At 46.2% G+C, this 17695-nt stretch overlaps 1 protein-coding gene across 5 annotated transcripts in view; it reads left to right on the forward strand.

Annotated features, from left to right (window-relative positions):
• Nucleotides 1–17695, forward strand: part of dennd1b (DENN/MADD domain containing 1B) — a 93047-nt gene that overhangs the window by 9526 nt on the left and 65826 nt on the right. For all 5 annotated transcript variants that reach the window (XM_082510651.1, XM_082510649.1, XM_082510652.1 and 2 more), the window contains exon 3: nt 10416–10459. In XM_082510651.1, coding sequence (XP_082366777.1) covers nt 10416–10459 — 44 coding nt within the window. The remainder of the gene's footprint in view (nt 1–10415; nt 10460–17695) is intronic.

Raw genomic sequence — 17695 nt, forward strand, 5'->3', positions numbered from 1 at the left:
ACAGGAGGGGAGAAGAAAAGTGGGAGAAAGCAGGGATGGATCAATAATTTAAAATGAATTTGATGAAAGCAGAAGAGTTTCATGACATTACCTCCACTTGCAGCTTAAGAAGTGTTGGTGGCTTGTTTCCTGCTGCTAAACTCAGCTGATGGGCAGGAGTGTGTATGTGCAGAGCAGCAGATGGTACAAACATGCACACACACACACAACCAATTATTCAGACTGAAAGAATAATGATTGGCTGGTCCGTATGCGTGTAATACCAGCGTGGCCTACTTTAGCCCACCGATGAACAGGATTAGCACAGACCCTGTTTCAGTGTTGCAGAGAGTTTGAATCTGACCTGGTCTGCAAATTAGACTTCATCAAGGAAAAAAGTTGTGCTGGGAAATACGTGGACTTTTGCGCCTGTCATGTAGAGCACGGCGGTGACGGGGTTTTAAAAGGATTAGGGGTTGAGTCACGTTTCATGACTGCATGAATTGGCCCGCTTCCTGTATCGTGTGCAGCGGGAACGAGGCGAGTAACATGGTTACCAACCGTGTTAAACGATACACCACTTTGTGTGAGGTGTACATGTGAATGTTTTTGATTTAAAAACAAAAAAGCCGACCGCTCTCTGCTTCTCAGAGGTCGGTCCTGTTTGTGAAAAAAAAACAAGAAAACAAAAAAAAGACAGGAAAACTGTGGAAACGACCACAAATTTGCAAAAGGTGAAATCTCACTGGGCTGATGCCACATAGAGCCACGTAAAGTGATGTAAAAGACAGAAATGTTTCCCCCGGCAATTAAGGAAATCAGCCTACTTACTGACGTGATGTGAGCACTGGTATCCTGACATCCAGGCTGTTGTCCTTTAGACCTTAATTTGGTGTCTAATGCCAAATAAAACTGTCTGTGCTGTCATCTCAGCTTCTATTCTCACTATTTACATGCCAGCAGCTTTGCCCTCAGGCTACGTCTCTCCACCCAAGGCTGCTCCGATGTTGCCTAACACCCCACAATTACTCTGAAGACGATGGCGTTTACATCCATGGAGTCGCCCCTGCTGGCCCTTAATTTGGGTTCTGGCCTATTTTTTCAGGACAGAAAATATAGGTCAGTGTGGATGTCTGAGACCATTTATCATTGCAAATCATCATTTAGCCACTGGGCCTTTGTTTTCGTATCGACACAGTGGTTTTACTTTGATATGAAGCCTATTGATAAATGTTGGGCTTTGGTGCGAGTTTGTTCTGGAGGAAGTTTTGCTGACTCATTGTTCTGTTTGCTCAGAGAAAATATTTGAAGAATGATTAAGTGAGTAAGATGATTTTTTTTCTTAAATAACAGGATGCTTACACGGTGATGTGTGATTGAAAATGTTTTATTGCAGCAAAGGTAATGCAAGCTGTTATTTACCTTTATTTTTAGAGATGGCGTTCTGCAGGACGTGGTGTGTTCCCCTTATAAGTTGTTGTTCTGCAAAACATGGTGCGCACTTTTCTGCAGAAGCCAATTACATTTCTGAGAAGTGTGTGTGTGTGTTTCTGTCAGTACTTTGTCCATCAGTCCTGCAGAGCACCGAGATCCCCGTGAATGTGTTGGAGATTAGGAGCTATCGTATGCTTTTAACAGCTATATTGTCATCCCTGTGGAAAGACTGCCTGACTGCCTGACTGAGAGCTGTCTGTCTGCCAGCCTTTACATGTGAACTTCAAATCACAGCTCGGCAGCACCGAGCATGTAGCCGCCAAAGGCAAGGCTTTACACTGTCATCAGTACCACGCGGCTGCCTCTGGGTGCTGTGCCATATGACATTAACAGAGATCGATCCCCTCCGCATCTCAAGGAGCTGCTGTTCTGCACAGCGTTTCCTCTGATGCTGTTGCCGCCACCTCAGAGAAAAGAAAAGGAACTCTCTCCCAAGTATCCGACTGTCTGACAATGACCCCGAGCAGCAGCTTTTCCTAAACCGTATACGTTATCGGTCACGTGACCCAGCAAATTCTGCTTTGCAACAAAGTGTCTTTTACAAACGTTTTCCGGCAGTTTCAACAAGATTTGTGGAATAAAAGAGGAAAAAATGACCAAAGTTGCACCTCGGTGTGCTCTTGTTTTTATGCATATTAGCCTAATAATAGAGTTGTTCGTTTACATTGCTTTTATAGATGCTGTTGACTGAGGCAGATGGTTGGACCATATGGAAGGAAATCCGTGACTATGTGCAGATATGTTGGGTTTTTCCAACCAATCAGCCGGCAGCCAGGCGGCGAGATCCTCACCTTAAACTTGTGCTGCTGTAATCAAAACTCTGTCGTCTGCTTCAGTATCACAGAGACAAATCTAGGTCATAACTTGGATTCCAGGTTATATCTCAGATTTTAGGGATTTTTATTGCCATCATCGGTTTCATTGTTGTGCACGTCGAGCAGGAGGTTTAGAGAGTCTGTCCTGGGAGACGCCAGTTTGTTTTTTTCTTCTTAGCTTAGGAGGCTAACACCCGCCTCCTCCCGACAAACACGCTGGTGTTGCGCTGAAGATGCAGTCATGCGGAGCCAGCGTTTGACATAATGTTGGACCAGTATGGAATCTGACTGGGAATATCAACGCTGATACGTGGTGATACACAGAGGCTGTCACAAAGGTTGCATCCATATGCTGTGCCACTCATTCGTGAAGCTGTGAAATTGGGTTGCATCCCAACTAGCCTGGAGACAGTATCGCTTTCACTTCTCTCCCTCGCTCTCTCTCTCTGCACATCCCACTGAAGCATTTTCCTCTCATAGCTGGAAAGACAGAACAACTAATGTGGCATTAATAGGGTCACATCATCTCCATGCAGTGCTTTCTTTCTTCTCCTTCCAGCTGAGACTGTTGTTTATCTTCTTCAGATGTAGCTGTAGAGATGGCTTCGAAATCCCCGAGGCCAACATCTCTCGCATGTGAAGCCTGCCAGTTGGGCTTTTTGGCTGGTAAAGCAGGCTCTACCTTAGAGGGTTTTTTTCTTCTTTTCTCCTTTTGTTTATTCAGATTTGAAGCATTGGAATTAAATATCATCAAGACCTATTTATGGAGCCAATCTAGATCAACGGTGCCACGCAGCGGAGCGATTATATGGTGTTTTGTGTTGCGGCGTCAGGTTTTAATTTAATCGTGTACCAACACGGCGTGACCAATCGGTGTTAGAACACCTAAGAACCATATCATAGTTTAAGAAGTTTCTCTTTCCGAACCTCCGCTCGCTAAATCGGCATGAAATGTAAGCCTGGATGGGCAAAAAGGGAAAAACAGTTTAAAGCGCCTGCGAGTGTTTTTCTTTCTGCTGGCCTTTGAAAGATGCCAGTTAATCTGCTTACGCCTTTAATTGCGCGCGGAGGGGTTGGGCCTCCTCCCGGCCAGAAAAAGACTACTGATCCAGAAGTAAAACGATGACCACCGCAGTTATTCCTTTCTTTAGGTTGCATAGCCCCTTCCCATCCCCGGTTTTCTTTAGCCACCCTTCGTCTCCTCCTACCGTACCCTCCCTCAGAGGGAAGAAAGCTCCCCGTTCTGACAATAGACATTTTTTGCCATATGTTGGCTTGACATCTTCATCAGGTTCACAGCAGGTTACCTTAGTTAACTTTCACTCCACTGCCTGATGGGATTTTCTCCCCGTTTCTCCACTCGGCCCAGGCTCAAAGTCTAGACGGCCTCAGAGGCAGGGTCCCTCTAGCCCCGTGTCCACAATGGCCATATTGTGGACGCCGGGTAGCGGCGGCTTCCTCCAGTTACAGCGAACGGGCCGGCGCTAAAACAATGCTTTTGTCCAGGGGCATACGAGGGGGGCCTAATCCACTGCACACTGTGAAATAAATCTCTCAGAGATGAGAGTGAGTGAGAGAAACTGAAATGAATGAAATCATTGCCAAGGAGGTTAGAGTGCAGCAGTTTAACCCCTGGCCAAGAAAGGGAGGCAAAGGGAGTGGGAGAAAGGAGGAACAAGGAGAGGCAGGCGCTGCATCCCTTCATCTCTGGAGCTCGGATGGAGGAGAGGGGCTGCCGGTGGCTTTCGCAGATTCTCTTCTCACCAGAGGAGCTGCTGTTCACCATATGGGATTTGGCCTCTCTTAACAAACAGGCCCCCTATTCACTCGCAACACACAGTCGTTCGTGGAATAAGGTGAAAAAAGTGCATTTCTTATGCCTTTAGAACAGTGGATGGCCACGAGGGCTGCGAGTCTGTGTTTGATTCACATAGTATAGAGAATTATAAAATAGGGGCTTTCATCTAAATGTGTATTCACACTGGATTTAGGGTTTTTGCTGAAAACGGTTTTAAAGCCGCGCATTCAGGTTGCTGTTGTTGAGGCGATCCTATAGAACAACGCACACACGCCTCTGCAGCGCAGTCGTAAACCGCGATCGTTGTCGGGGTTCTTCGAATAGTTTGAAAAGACTCGTTTTTATTTAGCATCGTGCGAGTTGGATTTTCCTGTTTTTAGTTTGGTGACAAAATGACTTGAAGTCGAGCGAGTTGCCACGCTGCACTGGGCAGCGAGAGGTTTCTGACACGCTGCTGTAACGAGCCAACTTTTTCTTCCAACCAGCAGCGTTAGGGATGACATCCTCTGCCAACAGCTTCTTTTTAGCCTACTTGAAAATCCCAAGAAGCAGTAGATTTATGCCAAGTCGAACATGCCAGCGTATCGGAATGTGCCAGAAGTATCGGATAGAAATTTATACAAAGACTTAAAGATATCGGAGGAAAGGTAGCGTTACCACGTCATGTTTATTGGTTTGTCTCCTACGTTCTTCCACCAGTGACCAAAACCAGTCAGTCGAACTGTGCTGATCTCATATCTTTACCAAAACTGAAAAAACTTGGGTCTAGATTCAGATTTTTACTCTCAAATCAAATCGGCGGTGAAACGGGAAGAAACGAGTTTATGTATCGGACGCGTCGCCTGTTCCTGAGGTTGTCCAAACTAATAACTCATTTGATGGACGGCTGCAGAAATGTGTTTTGTCTTTATTGGCATTTTGTTAGTGTCTGACATACACCAGGTAAAATACGTGTTGAACACTTCACCATTTTTCCAAGTAAATCGATTTCTAAAGGCCCCGTTGACATAAAATTCTCATCAGATGTTGGTAACAAACCGTCCAATCCAGACGTGCAAATGTCTAAATGTCATAGATGTCCATAAGTTAAGGTTTGTGCAATGATGAGAAATTACAAAGAGAAAACAGTGTTGAACATGCTTTAATGCTCCTCCTATGCTCCGAGACGCCTCCTGTGTGCAGAAACTCAGGTGTGATTTTGGCCCAGCCTTCCACATAAAGGTTTCATGGGCGTCTTCAATGAACTTTGACCTTTAGTTCTTACATAGGTTTGAATTGGGTCATCCAGTAGCTTTATTTGCTTTCTCTGAATCCAGTTGAGATTCCTTGGCCGTGTGTTTGGGATCACCCTCGTGCTCAAACGTCACCCTTGCAGCAGATTTTTATCAAGAATGTCTTGGTACATGTTTTTCTATTCATCCTTCCATCAGTTATGTGAAGCGTGTCGGTGCCATGTGCTAAAAAACAGCCCCACATCCTGATGTTCCCACCTCCAACCCTGTTGGTGTTTTGACCTCCAAACGTGGTGTGTGTTACGGCACCCGGAGAGTTCAGTTTTGGTCTCAGGTGACGACGTTCTCCCAGTACTTCACAGGCTTGGCTTATTGTCGTAAGCAAACACGTCTCAACGTGCTTTGTCTCCTGCAGTGGAGTCTTGTGTGGTGAGTGTGCGCACAGGCCTCGGTGGTTGAGTCTTGGACAACTCTTTACGGTGAAATGATGCTCTTTGTCCTTTCAGATTACACAACACTGCTCACTGGGAAAATCCTTCTGTAACCAGTGCCGGATGAGAGAGCTCACTGGTTTTAACCATCATGAGATGTTTCTTGTATGACACATTTTATTTGCCATCAGCTGTAAATGAACCCGCTGATATTAATTTGCACCAAGTGGCAGGACTCTAATTACTGATAGATGTCACATGGTGTCGTGACCGTCCTGCCTTTATGCTTCTCCCGTTCTTCATGTGTTCAATACTTCTCCCCGTCTCGTTTCTCATTATTACACATAATTTCTGTGCATGTGTGGACTGGATTGGTCGTTCTCTGGTGAGAATTTCATGTCAACAGCACCTTTAGAAGTAGATTCACCTGGAAAACTGGTGAGGTGTTCAGTACTTGTTTTTCCTGTTGTATCTTGCAAAATCCAAGGATGACAACAACTCGTCATGTTGACCATATTTATGTTGCATTCAGAAGCTGTAAAAACTGTATAAACATTATGGAATCTGCACCGAAATAAATCCTCACAGATGTAATCAGATTCTTGTTCTTTTTTAACAATCCAAACGATTTGTCAGTTACAATCCACCAAATTTCATGGTGAACTTTCTAAAAAGGACGCGAGGGCACCAAACCTGATACGTCGACTGCCTTCGCAAGCTTTCACGGGTCCGGTTTAGATTTCGTGCCCTGCAGAAATTCTCGGCCTCCTCGTTGTTGCTTGCGGGTCTATTTTTGTTTAACCACATCGTTCTGCTGGTGAACACTAGCAGCAATGTGGCAACTGTGAAATCCTGCCCTTAGCAGCAAAGTTGGTGGGTTAGGACTAAACTTCATCAGCTGTTGGGTGAGGGATCGAGGTGACTGCTCACTGACTTATGTCGAGGTGGGAAATTTCAATATGGTTACCAGAGCCTGGCGTGTTCACTAGTGACCAACCGTCAGCTGCAAAGCGAAGGGTGACGAGCAAATTGCTTCATCTGCGGACGGCCTTTAGGCCACGCACCCACCTCTTCCCTCCTCCACTCTCCTCCACCGCCCTGCACGCCGCCCCAGCACCCTTTCCCCATTAATCCATTTTTCCACTGACTTTCAAAGGCAGATGTCTCAGAAATTGCCAAAACACCGATTTTTGATCAACCAGCACCGCCCTCATCTCACCAGTATCTGTGTCACGGCTCAGGGGCTGCCGGCTTGTTGCCCCCATTGTGACTGTTGGAGTTCAGCCATGCTCAAAGCCCTCAGGGATCAATGGACAAGCTAGTGTACTGTAAATATTCACTCCTGAGCTCGCTGTCTATCTGTAAACACGCATCTACTCACACGGTACACATTTGCACACAGGGCACGCACACGCTTTGCAAACAGACCAGTGGTCAGCCCTCACTCATCGCCACGTTTGCCCACATCAATTTTCTCAGGTGCGAATGGAGGAATCTAACCCTCGATAGGTGATTTCAATTCAATTCTCACCCACTGAATCTGTTTACACCCCACCGGGGTGAAATATGCTCTAGGTTGTTTTCACCTCGTCACTCTAGCTAAAATGTCCTGTTTTAATCTGGGCTGCAACAGCTCTGTATAGAATCTGTCAGCTGTAGTTTGATTGACATGGGAGAGGTGTATGTCTATCAGATCAGTCTGTTATGCACGTGGGCCCAAAGACCCGTGCGTGATGGATGTCTAAGCAAACAGCAGGAAGCAGTAGCTTGGTTTTACGGACGTTTCAGAGGTATCCTCGACCATGGCGCTGAAGTTTTTCCAGTTCAAATGCACGAGTGTCCCATCATTTGGGATACGGGAGAGTGGGGGTCGTCTACCAGTCAGAAGTTCGTAGCCCTTCACGCGCCCGCCTGCTAAAGTATGCTGGGGCAAGATACTGAGAGATCCATCCATCAGGGTGTGAGTGTGTCTATTTGGATGTTGGACAAAAACGCTGTGTGTGTGTGTGATGAATAAGACTTGTAGTAGAAACTGATTTGACTGGTCAAATTGACTAGAAAGGTGCCCTATAAGCACCTTTACCTTTAATTATTCTATGTGCACATGCATATACACACACACTGTATCTCCAGCTTGCTGCTAGCCTTGTCTGCTGGACACAGGAAGTGGTTTATGTCCTTGTTAGCAACAGAAAACATGTAAGTATGACGTCCACATCATACTGGAGCCAGAGTCTAAACCCACAGAGGAGAGTGCACGTGCAAATCACGTCATAAACAATACGACAGGTTGTTTGAACTAGTAACATTCTGCACGTCGTTCTCAGAGGAAAATGAATTGGAGCGGTCTTTGCAGAGTTCAGGTGTTTTTCAGAATGAGACGTATCACGGAGCTCTCACTGTGTGTGCACGTGTGCAGGAGGGGAGGGAGGATAAACCAGTGCAGGATCTGTCATAGTGACATTTGTGTCCCCTGGAGGAGCAGCGGGGGTCCTCTTCACCTCTGTAACCTTCAACTTTCAGCCTTAACCCCCTTCGGGCCCCCTCTTGCGTCCACCACACGCCCTGGACGTTCTGAAGGGGAGGGGTATGTGATTGCAAGACGGTGAGAAAAATAAAGAAGGGGGTGCAGAACTGGGGAGGGTGGGATGAGGGGGGAGAAATGAGGTGAGTGTGGAAGGAGCAGCAATAGAGCTGAAATCGCTGGGATGGAGAAAATGAATGGAGGCGAAAGAAGAAACACCTGGAGCAAAGACGAGAAGGACACATGAATGATAAAGGAGGGTGTTTGGTAATGTTCAGAAGTTCTTCCTGCTGCACCAGAAAAGTCTTCTTTGCGTGTAGTCGCTCTCTCTCTGCTCGAGGCATGACTCCAAACTCAAAATGAACATGTCAGGTAGGCACGCAGGGACTTTTCCTGGATCGAAGGGGCCGATTTAAAGGTTATTGGGGCCGTTTTCATGCACGGTGAATAGGTTGGAATATCTCCTCATCAATACTTGAGGTGGTGTACAGAACAAGCCGTCTGGTTCCTCTGTCCTGCATCGTTCACCAGCAGCAGTTCCCATCCTCTCACCCAGTAAATAAGCATAAAATAGGCCGAACTGTCGGGGCGATGGGGGGTCGTAGAGCTTGGAGCTCTTTTTTTTCTGTCAGTCTTTTCAGGATGGGGCCCATGAAATGATCCAACAGGATTATGTAAGCCATCATTGATTGTGCTGCGTCCCGTCATCCGTGGGTCCTTTGTGTCCCCCTGTCTCTCGCGGACAGCCCGGTGCGTTAGCCACAAAGCTACTCGTGGTGTTGCATAGCGTCTTCATCCGAGCAGCCGTCTTCTCTTCTCTGCGTTATTTTTAGGCTCGAGGTCCATCGAGTGCATTCAGCTTTCTGTTAGAGGGCTCAGTCGTCCTCGCGTTTCAGACCGGGTGAACTCTGGAGAGGTTTGCTGCTTTCACATGAACTTTTTCATCGTTCTGCTTTGTTTACATAGAGGCGGGGGGGTGTTTATGAGCCCGTGGGCCTTTTTCTGCGGCCGTGACAGTGAACTTGGCATGTGTGAGCTTGTCTGTGCAAACCCTCGCTGTTCTTGCCAGGGTCACGGGGTGACCTTGGAGCTGTGGAAGCCATGTTTACCACAGACCCCTGTGTTCTGGCTGTGGCTGGGTGATCGCTTCATTTCAAACACAAAGCATTAAGCCTGAGAGAAACTAGCGTGTGTAGTTTGGATGCTCGTGGGTCGCGCTGAGGCAACCGTCGGCCGAGGCGCCGATTACGCGGTTCTTTATCACGTGTGCCAAACACGCCCTTATTCACTATCCAGATATTCTGGAAATGGTTTCTGTGCTCTGTCTTTGCTAAATACATACGACTGCTGGATGATCGCAGTACTGTTGGCTGGTCTGTCGTGTCTGTTATTAACTTACCAGGTTGTATCTGGCGCAGCGAGGATGCGATATGTTGAGGCTTTCCTCATAAAACACCAGACGTTGAATTTTGTCTGATCAGAAGCCAGAAGTGCACCACAGAGTGTTTCATAGAAGCGCTCTCTACGCCGAACACGCCTTACTTCCTGTATTCTTATCACTGGCTGATAAAACGGGTATCACACATATTTCATTTCCTTTATTCAAAACCAGTTAATCACCTTGGCTAATCTGTCAGCATCAGTGTTGTTTAAGTTGTTTACTACAAATGGATATCGCAGTGTGCTGGGTTTCATGTAGCGCTGCTGCAGAATAACAACAACAACAATAATAATAATAATAAACCTTTTAGTGTAAGATTTACATCTCCTCAGCAACACCAGGCTTGAATCAATGTAGCAATAATTAAGCAAATAAACTGGGGTGCGTGTTACTGCGGCTTAAACGTGCATGATTTGGTGTGTAATATAAACTCATATCTACAACGAGAGTATAGATTTGCATATTTACAGCGCATGCAGCCGAGACACTCTGTGTCTTGTCTTTCACTGTGCGCTGCTCACTCTGTGCATGCACGAGTGTGTGTGTGTGTGCGCGAGTATGCATGTGTGCGTGCGTGCACAGACTCACAGCAGCCACCCTTGCCCCCACCCCTCTCATTAATATGTATGTGTTCTGAGGCAGCTAGCAAAGACGGTGTGTTTCTCACCCGCTGATTAATGCTGTCTGTCAATTACCTCTAGATCCAACCGTGCTGTGGAGCTTCCCCCAGGACCACACAGACCAGGTTGGAACACATTCTGCTTTTTCATTCCTCTGTCTGTCTCTCCCCCCAAATCTTCCCCTGGTTCAATGTTACAGACAACCTCTACCACCTCCTCTTCTCACATCTCCCTTCCTTCCTTTTCCTAATGCCCTCACTCACCCTGCCATCCTGTGGTAACCTTCCCCAAAACCTACCACCACCACCTCCGCCGTTCCTTCTCTCTCTCCCCTCCTACTCTCCGTCTCACTGTACGTCTGTTGTTGGTAATGAAAAGCAGTGAGCAGGTCTTCAATAACTGACGAATCAGTAATTATCATGCAACCGTGACAGGAATGCGCACCTCTGTTTTCCTCTCTGTGTCTCGTTGTCCTCCTGTTTGCCTTTTGTTTCCATTTATTGTTCATTCGAAATCGGAAATAAAAATAAAACATCTGTTTTGTGCTCTTTGGCTCAGCGTTCTGATACAAATCACTCGGAGGGTTGGTGTCTGTTACCAGTTTGTGCGACTTAAATTCCAAATCATACTCCGACTTTATTTATTTTTCTTCACTTTAATGGAGTTTCTCACCAAAGCAGAGAACGTGGGGAAACCATTTGTGCGATGAAGTTAAGCAGTCAGGTGATCACAGGTTCGAACGGGCTGCAAACTTTAACCGTTTGAAGTCTGAGTCTGCCCAAACGTCCAGCCGCTCAATCCTGGGTTTGCTCTAAGGATGCACCAGTGCTATATGGCAGACATTAACCACAGGTTCACATTAAATACACGTTGTTTTTGGTTAAAATGCAGTGCCGCGCTCTCTCATGGGACGCCTTCGGTCCCCGAGCCTCATCACTCCCTCATTGGTTCAAATAAGAACCAATGAGGGAGTGAACGTGACCTGAAAACCTTCCTTTTTAAAAAAATACTTTCTCTTTATTGATTTTCATCTTAATTTACTTACAGAACTAAAGAGGGCAAGGGAAACCAACACATTCACATATGTTCACATATTCCAGAATACCCAAAGCCTTGTTTTACTTACACATATTACATATTACACAGGTGCATGTTCCATTCAAACAGATTCGCAGCTGTCCCTCTGCATCACAGAGGTATCCGTTTCTAGTCTCTTGACGTATAACGATCCCATCGTTCCCAAAGTCTCTCTCCTTTCTCCTTCTGTAGCCGCAGTGAGAGGGTAATCAGTTCCATATGATGAATTGTGTTAATAATGTCTATGACCAGCTTCTGTGTGGGGGGGCTCCTGAAAACCTTCCTAATGCTAGTCACAGCTTTTCTCAGCTTCTCACGGGGAAATTGTGAACTCTGGATTAAATATCGTTTCATTTAAAAGTCTCTTTACCCTCAGAAAAACACAGCAGCCCAGCGGGGTGTCGTGTTTTCTCTATTAAACCCAACTTGATCAAAACAGTAACGCAGCCTTTAACAACGTGCGTGTGCCCGTCATCGGCGAGCGGAGGCTGAGAGAGAGAAGACAGGACGGGCTGTACATTGTGTTCGGTGCTAAAAGCAACCACAGAGCAGATCCTGGAGCCGGATGGCTGGACGGATGACTTTGGGCAGCCTGTCAGCTGAGAGGAGGGAATAAACAGACGTGTAGCTGATAGACTCCAATATGTGGCGAAGGTTACGATAGACTTCAACACAGCAGCATAGCTAGTGAGTTTAAACAGCTCTCCTGCCTCTCTGATCCACTTTGAGAAATAAACTGAGTTGTAGAAAGATGCTTCAGGCGATGTCTGCCTGCCCCACAAGAACCAGAGCGTGCTATCAGAGTACGAGGTAAAGGCAGTGAGGGAATGGGAGAGCGAGCAAGAAATTACACACTTGCAGAGGGAAGAACAGGAAATGGAAGCGAAGGGGGGGAACTGAAATGAAGACGTAAACATAGGGCCAACACGGTTTTTGTGTTGACGCGGGCCTCGTGCATCCTCTCCAGCGTGGCTGTCCTTTTTAGCCCCCCGCAACCTCGCTTTTCTTTCATTCTGTTGTCGACCAGATCGTTTGTGTGGATAAGATGGCCCTTAAGATGGCCAGTTAGCCTGCTGTGTACAGAGGGATTGGCCCTTTCCCCCGTATACATAAAGGCTGTATTCACGGGCCTCATTACCAGGATTAAGGCTCCTTTCCTCCTTTGTGGCTCTGAGGGCTGGAGTCCTCTGTAGCCACAGTCTCGCTCTCTTTCTGTGGCCCGAGCTGGCCGGCATATGGCGGCAGCAGCCAGCGATCTCTGCAGAGGGGCTCGCAGCTCAGAGCGAGGCCTCCTTTTGTTTAGGCCGTTATTGTTGCTCAGCGTAATGACATTTGTAGGCCGTAGGATCAGGGTGGAGGGGTTAGTCTACCCCAGGGGAGAAGGGGTAGAGAGAGGAAGAGGGAGAGAGGGAGAGAGAGTGGGATGGAAGGAGGGGGAGAGGCAAAGACATGCAGACAGACAGGAGTGTGGATTATGGAAATATGAATTGATTTTTTTCTCCTGTTCAGTGGTAGAATAGAAAGCTCAAAGGAGAACAGACTGCAGGCTGGCATGCCGGGGTGGTGCTAGGGAAATGTGAAGCGAGAGGTGCTCGCTCCTTCTCTCCCCCCAACACGATTTCTCTATCAACCCCTGAGACTTGTGCCCTGGTCATCCACAGATGCCATTTGGACAGAGAGAAGCAGAGATGGAAGAGAGAGAGGAAGGGAGGGAGGGGAGAGAGAGGAAGGGAGGGAGGGGAGAGAGAGGAAGGGAGGGGGGGAGAGAGAGGAAGGGAGGGAGGGGAGAGAGAGGAAGGGAGGGAGGGGAGAGAGAGGTGGCTAAAGCATATATTTGAATCATAAGAAGGACTTTTTTTTTCTTCTTTTTTGCAAATGAAGCAGACAGATGGAAATCTGTCCGTTTCCTCTCAGATCTCATCCCAAAGTAGTGGAAAACACACACACACACACACACACACACACACACACACACACACACACACACACACACACACACACACACACACCACAGTGTGGTATAGAAGGCCCACTTCTGTGTAAAGAACAGAGGATAATATGATAAACACTCAGCAAGTTCCACCAACAGAGGAACAACTTGCAGAAACTGTCTGCAGCTCCACCTTATTTCAAAATGTGAAGTTAGTCACTCGGACACTCCCTTCTGCAAATTTTCTGTGCTTTCGAGTGTAAAACTCTGTTTTCCATCTCAAACGCTGCAGTTTTATTTCCTTGTTTTTACTTTCACTCTGTTTAATCAGTTAACCAGTTTAACAAATAATCACGTAGTCGAGCCCTTTAAGCTTTGCATAAAATGAAACGCATGAATCATCTCGGGGAACGAGAAGTTTAAGACTTAAATTTATGTAAGTCTGGAAAAACGATGAGACAAGGATCCCAGAGCAGAGCAGAGTCGATGCATCTCCACCAGTCCACTTACCTGGACAGCGATTGGTTGGAAAAATCAGATTTATTTTTAGTAACTTCGAAACAGAAATCCAAATTGACCCAGCATCCCCCCAGTGGGAGTGTTTCTGTTATCCATACCATTTGATATCAAGAGAATTGTTTTCCTTTTTCACTAATAATAGATATTTGCACGTATGCTTAAAGGTTTGTGTCGGGCTGTTTCATACCTGCTGAAGATGATTGTGGCAACTGAAACTAGTTGTTGTTACTCTCAGGAAATCCACGGCTGAGTCGATTTCCTGAGTGGTCTTATCTTGTGTTTGTAATGATGTTCTTTTCTGTCTTGTTGCGACTGTCACATCATCTCCATCTCTGCACACAGATCTGTCCGTCCTCTCCTTACGCTCCCCTCTGGTTCATCAGCCTTCATGTTTCCACAATCCTTCTCTCATATTTCCCCTCATGAGCCACTGTTGCATGAAATTGCAAATTATACACACGCAGTATCTTTTTTTTTCATCCACTCTGGGTTCAGCATAATATCAAGAGAGAAATAAAGGAAATATTGAATTATGAATAGTTTTTACTGCAAGGCCTTCTTTTAACTATTAAGGTTGATGTTAACTCTCCGTGGCTATTCCACACATTTTACTGTAATAAGGAAGCTTTGATCTTCCTGCTACAAACTGCATCGAGTTGACTGTAAAACATGCTGTTTTTCATTTATGCCAAGGCTGCGGTTCAAATTCGATTTTAAGGAAATATCTGTGCTTTGATACATCGCTATGTAGAAATCACGTTTTTATTAAATGCATTCTGGGACGTATTCTGTGGAGAAATGATAGTAATCCACTTTTCCTCTTCACTGTGTGCGTTTCTTTTGCTGCCATGCAGTTTTAAGTTAAAATGCGCTTTGTTTCCTCGGTACAGGCCTGCTGTGTCTTTGTGTGGATTCACAGCTCAGGTTTGCAAAATTTCATCCGATCGAAGGATGGATGTCCAAGGTTGACGTTTGGTCATGATACGCCTCTACGTTTGGCATGAACCAAACACGGCATATTACGGTTTGGCGATATATAAAAATTTTCCAACCAACAATCGTCAGTCCGATAACCTATGGAAGCCCGTTTCTGCCAAAAAAAAAGTATCTATAACTCGAAATTTCGAGAAAATAACTCAGAATTTTGAGTTATGGATTTGTTTTTTACTTTTTAGTGGTGGAAGCAGGCTTCCATAAATAACCGATGATAGGCGACTTTTTAATGGGCGGAGCAACGTAACCTGATGGGCTGATTTGCGCATTTAGAATTTCTAAGCTTTGTTTGGAGGGAATATTTTACCTTCTCTTCTTCTTTGTTTCAGGATTAATGTCGACGAGAGAGATGAGATTTATAATGCAGCTACTTTTTGGATTTTTTTTCTTTCTTTTTTTTTTTAAATGTGCCAAATCACACAAAAGGCTGAACTTTACATCAGAGATTTTTTTTAACGTGTGCTGGAAGAGACCACTTTTTTGTTTAATCGTGTATTTCTTGTTTCCCTCCTCTCCATTCTGTTTTTTTAATTTAAATAAAATGTTTTGGGGGTTTTCTGAACACCGGCTGCTGCCGTTCTTTCTTTCTGTTATGAGTTTCAGTAAATGAATCGCTGCTTTTGCTTGTAGCTGGAGATGTTAAAACAGCGCTGTTATTTTTTCCGTTGACTGCTTCTCTTAGCTTCAACCAACCTTAATAGCAAACTTACTCACAAACGATGGGCGAAGGGCTCGGCCTATCGCCGATTGTCGATATATTCGTCCAATCTCCCAACCTTACGGCAGACCAGCACCTCGCACCAATCGTCGAGCACGGTGGTGTGAGGAGAGGAGGTGATCTGGGCATGTTGGAGTCGTTGAGTTGACCATGAACCTCTTTGTATTAAAGACAGTTAAAGTATGGCCTAAAATTGGGTCATAAAACAGGAAATAACGGCGAGCACAGCAGCAGATCTACGACCGAACGGCTGAGACGGGGAAGAAAGATGAAAGTGCTGCGAGGACACTCAAACTGAAATGAGGGCAAATGCCCACAAACCTCAGTCAGCTAAAGATTATTCACAAACATGTCTGCCTGATACAGTCGATACAGAAAGTGTACAGTACTACACACTGCTTCTGCATTTGCAATGATTTAATTTAATATTAATGAGAGTGTAAACTGTAATGTTGTTGTTCATCCCAGTGTAAAGATGACTGGGTTATTTTCACCCTGACATGGAAAGCCTTATAGAGCTATTGTCTTTGTGGTTCTTTAATTGTGACCACTGTTGTCACTGAGATGTCATGACTTCAGGCTAAACTTGACGTGTTTCCCCGTCACACAGTCCTGTATATCTGTCTCTGCTGGAAAGCTCGCCGAGTCATCAGCCAGACAGGAAGAAGGGGAGGGACAGACAGAGGAAGAAAAAGAGCGAAGAGAGGCAGCGGTCTCTCGAGGCTTCATCCTCGGCAGCTTTCAGCGTTGCTCTGACACCGTGCTCCATCAGGACCGGCTGCCTGACACGCCGTGATTGGTGGCCACAGTTCTGTGGACTTGGCCCTGGGTGGGGGAGGCAGGGAAAGGGAGGTCGATTGGATTGGTGAGACAGCAGCGGTCTGAGGGATGGAGGTAAAGCGTAGGAACCGGTGGACATGATTGGTGACTTCAGCCCTGAGGGAACTGAGGGTTGACCCCAAGGAGAAGAGGATAAAGTGGGCGAGAGCGGTGGTGAAGGAGTCCTTGTGGGTGTGCGAAGGCAGGGCCCAGACATGCTTCAAGACGATGATGCGTTGCTGTCGGTTGATGCCCAGTGGAGCAAAATAGAAAAGCAGTAGGAGAACAGATGGATATAATAACAGGAAAGTTTGAATTAGATCAGTGTAAAAGGAGAAGACGGCGACGGAGGTTGGAGGCACTGTTGTAGATCACATGGTCAGCTCGCAAACCTGTGAGACACTGTTGTGAAAGTCTGTAAAAACATGGGAATTATTACCTTCTTTGGGTTTACACGTATGGAGGTGTGTGTGTGTGTGTGTGTGTGTGTGTGTGTGTGTGTGTGTGTGTGTGTGTGTGTGTGTGTGTGTGTGTGTGTGTGTGTGTGTGTGTGTGTGTGTGTGTGTGTGTGTTGCTCAGCGTGTCACAGGGCCTTGTCTTTCCCCTTCACTGCACCCTGACAGCAGTGTCAAACAAGGCCTCATATGATCTGTGTATGTCTTTGAGAATATGTGTGTGTGTGCGACTGGGTTGATACTGTTTTTATTCTTCCTTCTAACCCTTTTCACCTCACATCCCTCGGGTGTTCCAGGGTCTTGCCTAATGGACAGTCTCGCCCCACTAAGCTGGCCTTTGGCTCAGGCACTGAGCTGGACGCCTAACTAGGGGCCCTTTGTTGCTCATGGGTCTTGATTGCACTGACCTCTGGGCTGCCTTCCTGGGAGAAGAAGAGTAGTAGAGAGGGAAAAGGAGAGCAGGGGAAGTGTTTTCACGCCCCGTTGCTCACATCTCTCCGATATCGGCGAATGACTGGCGAAGAGAAATCGGTAGGAAAGAACTGTTGGCTGTTTCCCAACCTGCAAGTGAAGAGTAGTGGATTCAGCTACATACACAGATGTATGCAGTTAATCTGTACATTATCTGAATTCACTTTAGGAAGAACAAACTAGTAGGTTTATTATATTCCTCCATTTTATACGTGCAAGCCGGGAAGCTGTGCTGGAGGCAGCTGTTGCACACGTGGCCACGGCGAGGGAACAGAAATTTAGAAACGGGGAACTGGGAGAGTTTTAGCAAAAACATCCTTCCACCTCCTGCTGCACGGGTCATCGGAGGTCTTTGTTCAGGGTAACGTGCTGCTATCTC

The sequence above is a fragment of the Aulonocara stuartgranti genome (genome assembly GCF_965226115.1).
Source record: "Aulonocara stuartgranti genome assembly, chromosome: 17".
NCBI lineage: Eukaryota > Metazoa > Chordata > Actinopteri > Cichliformes > Cichlidae > Aulonocara > Aulonocara stuartgranti.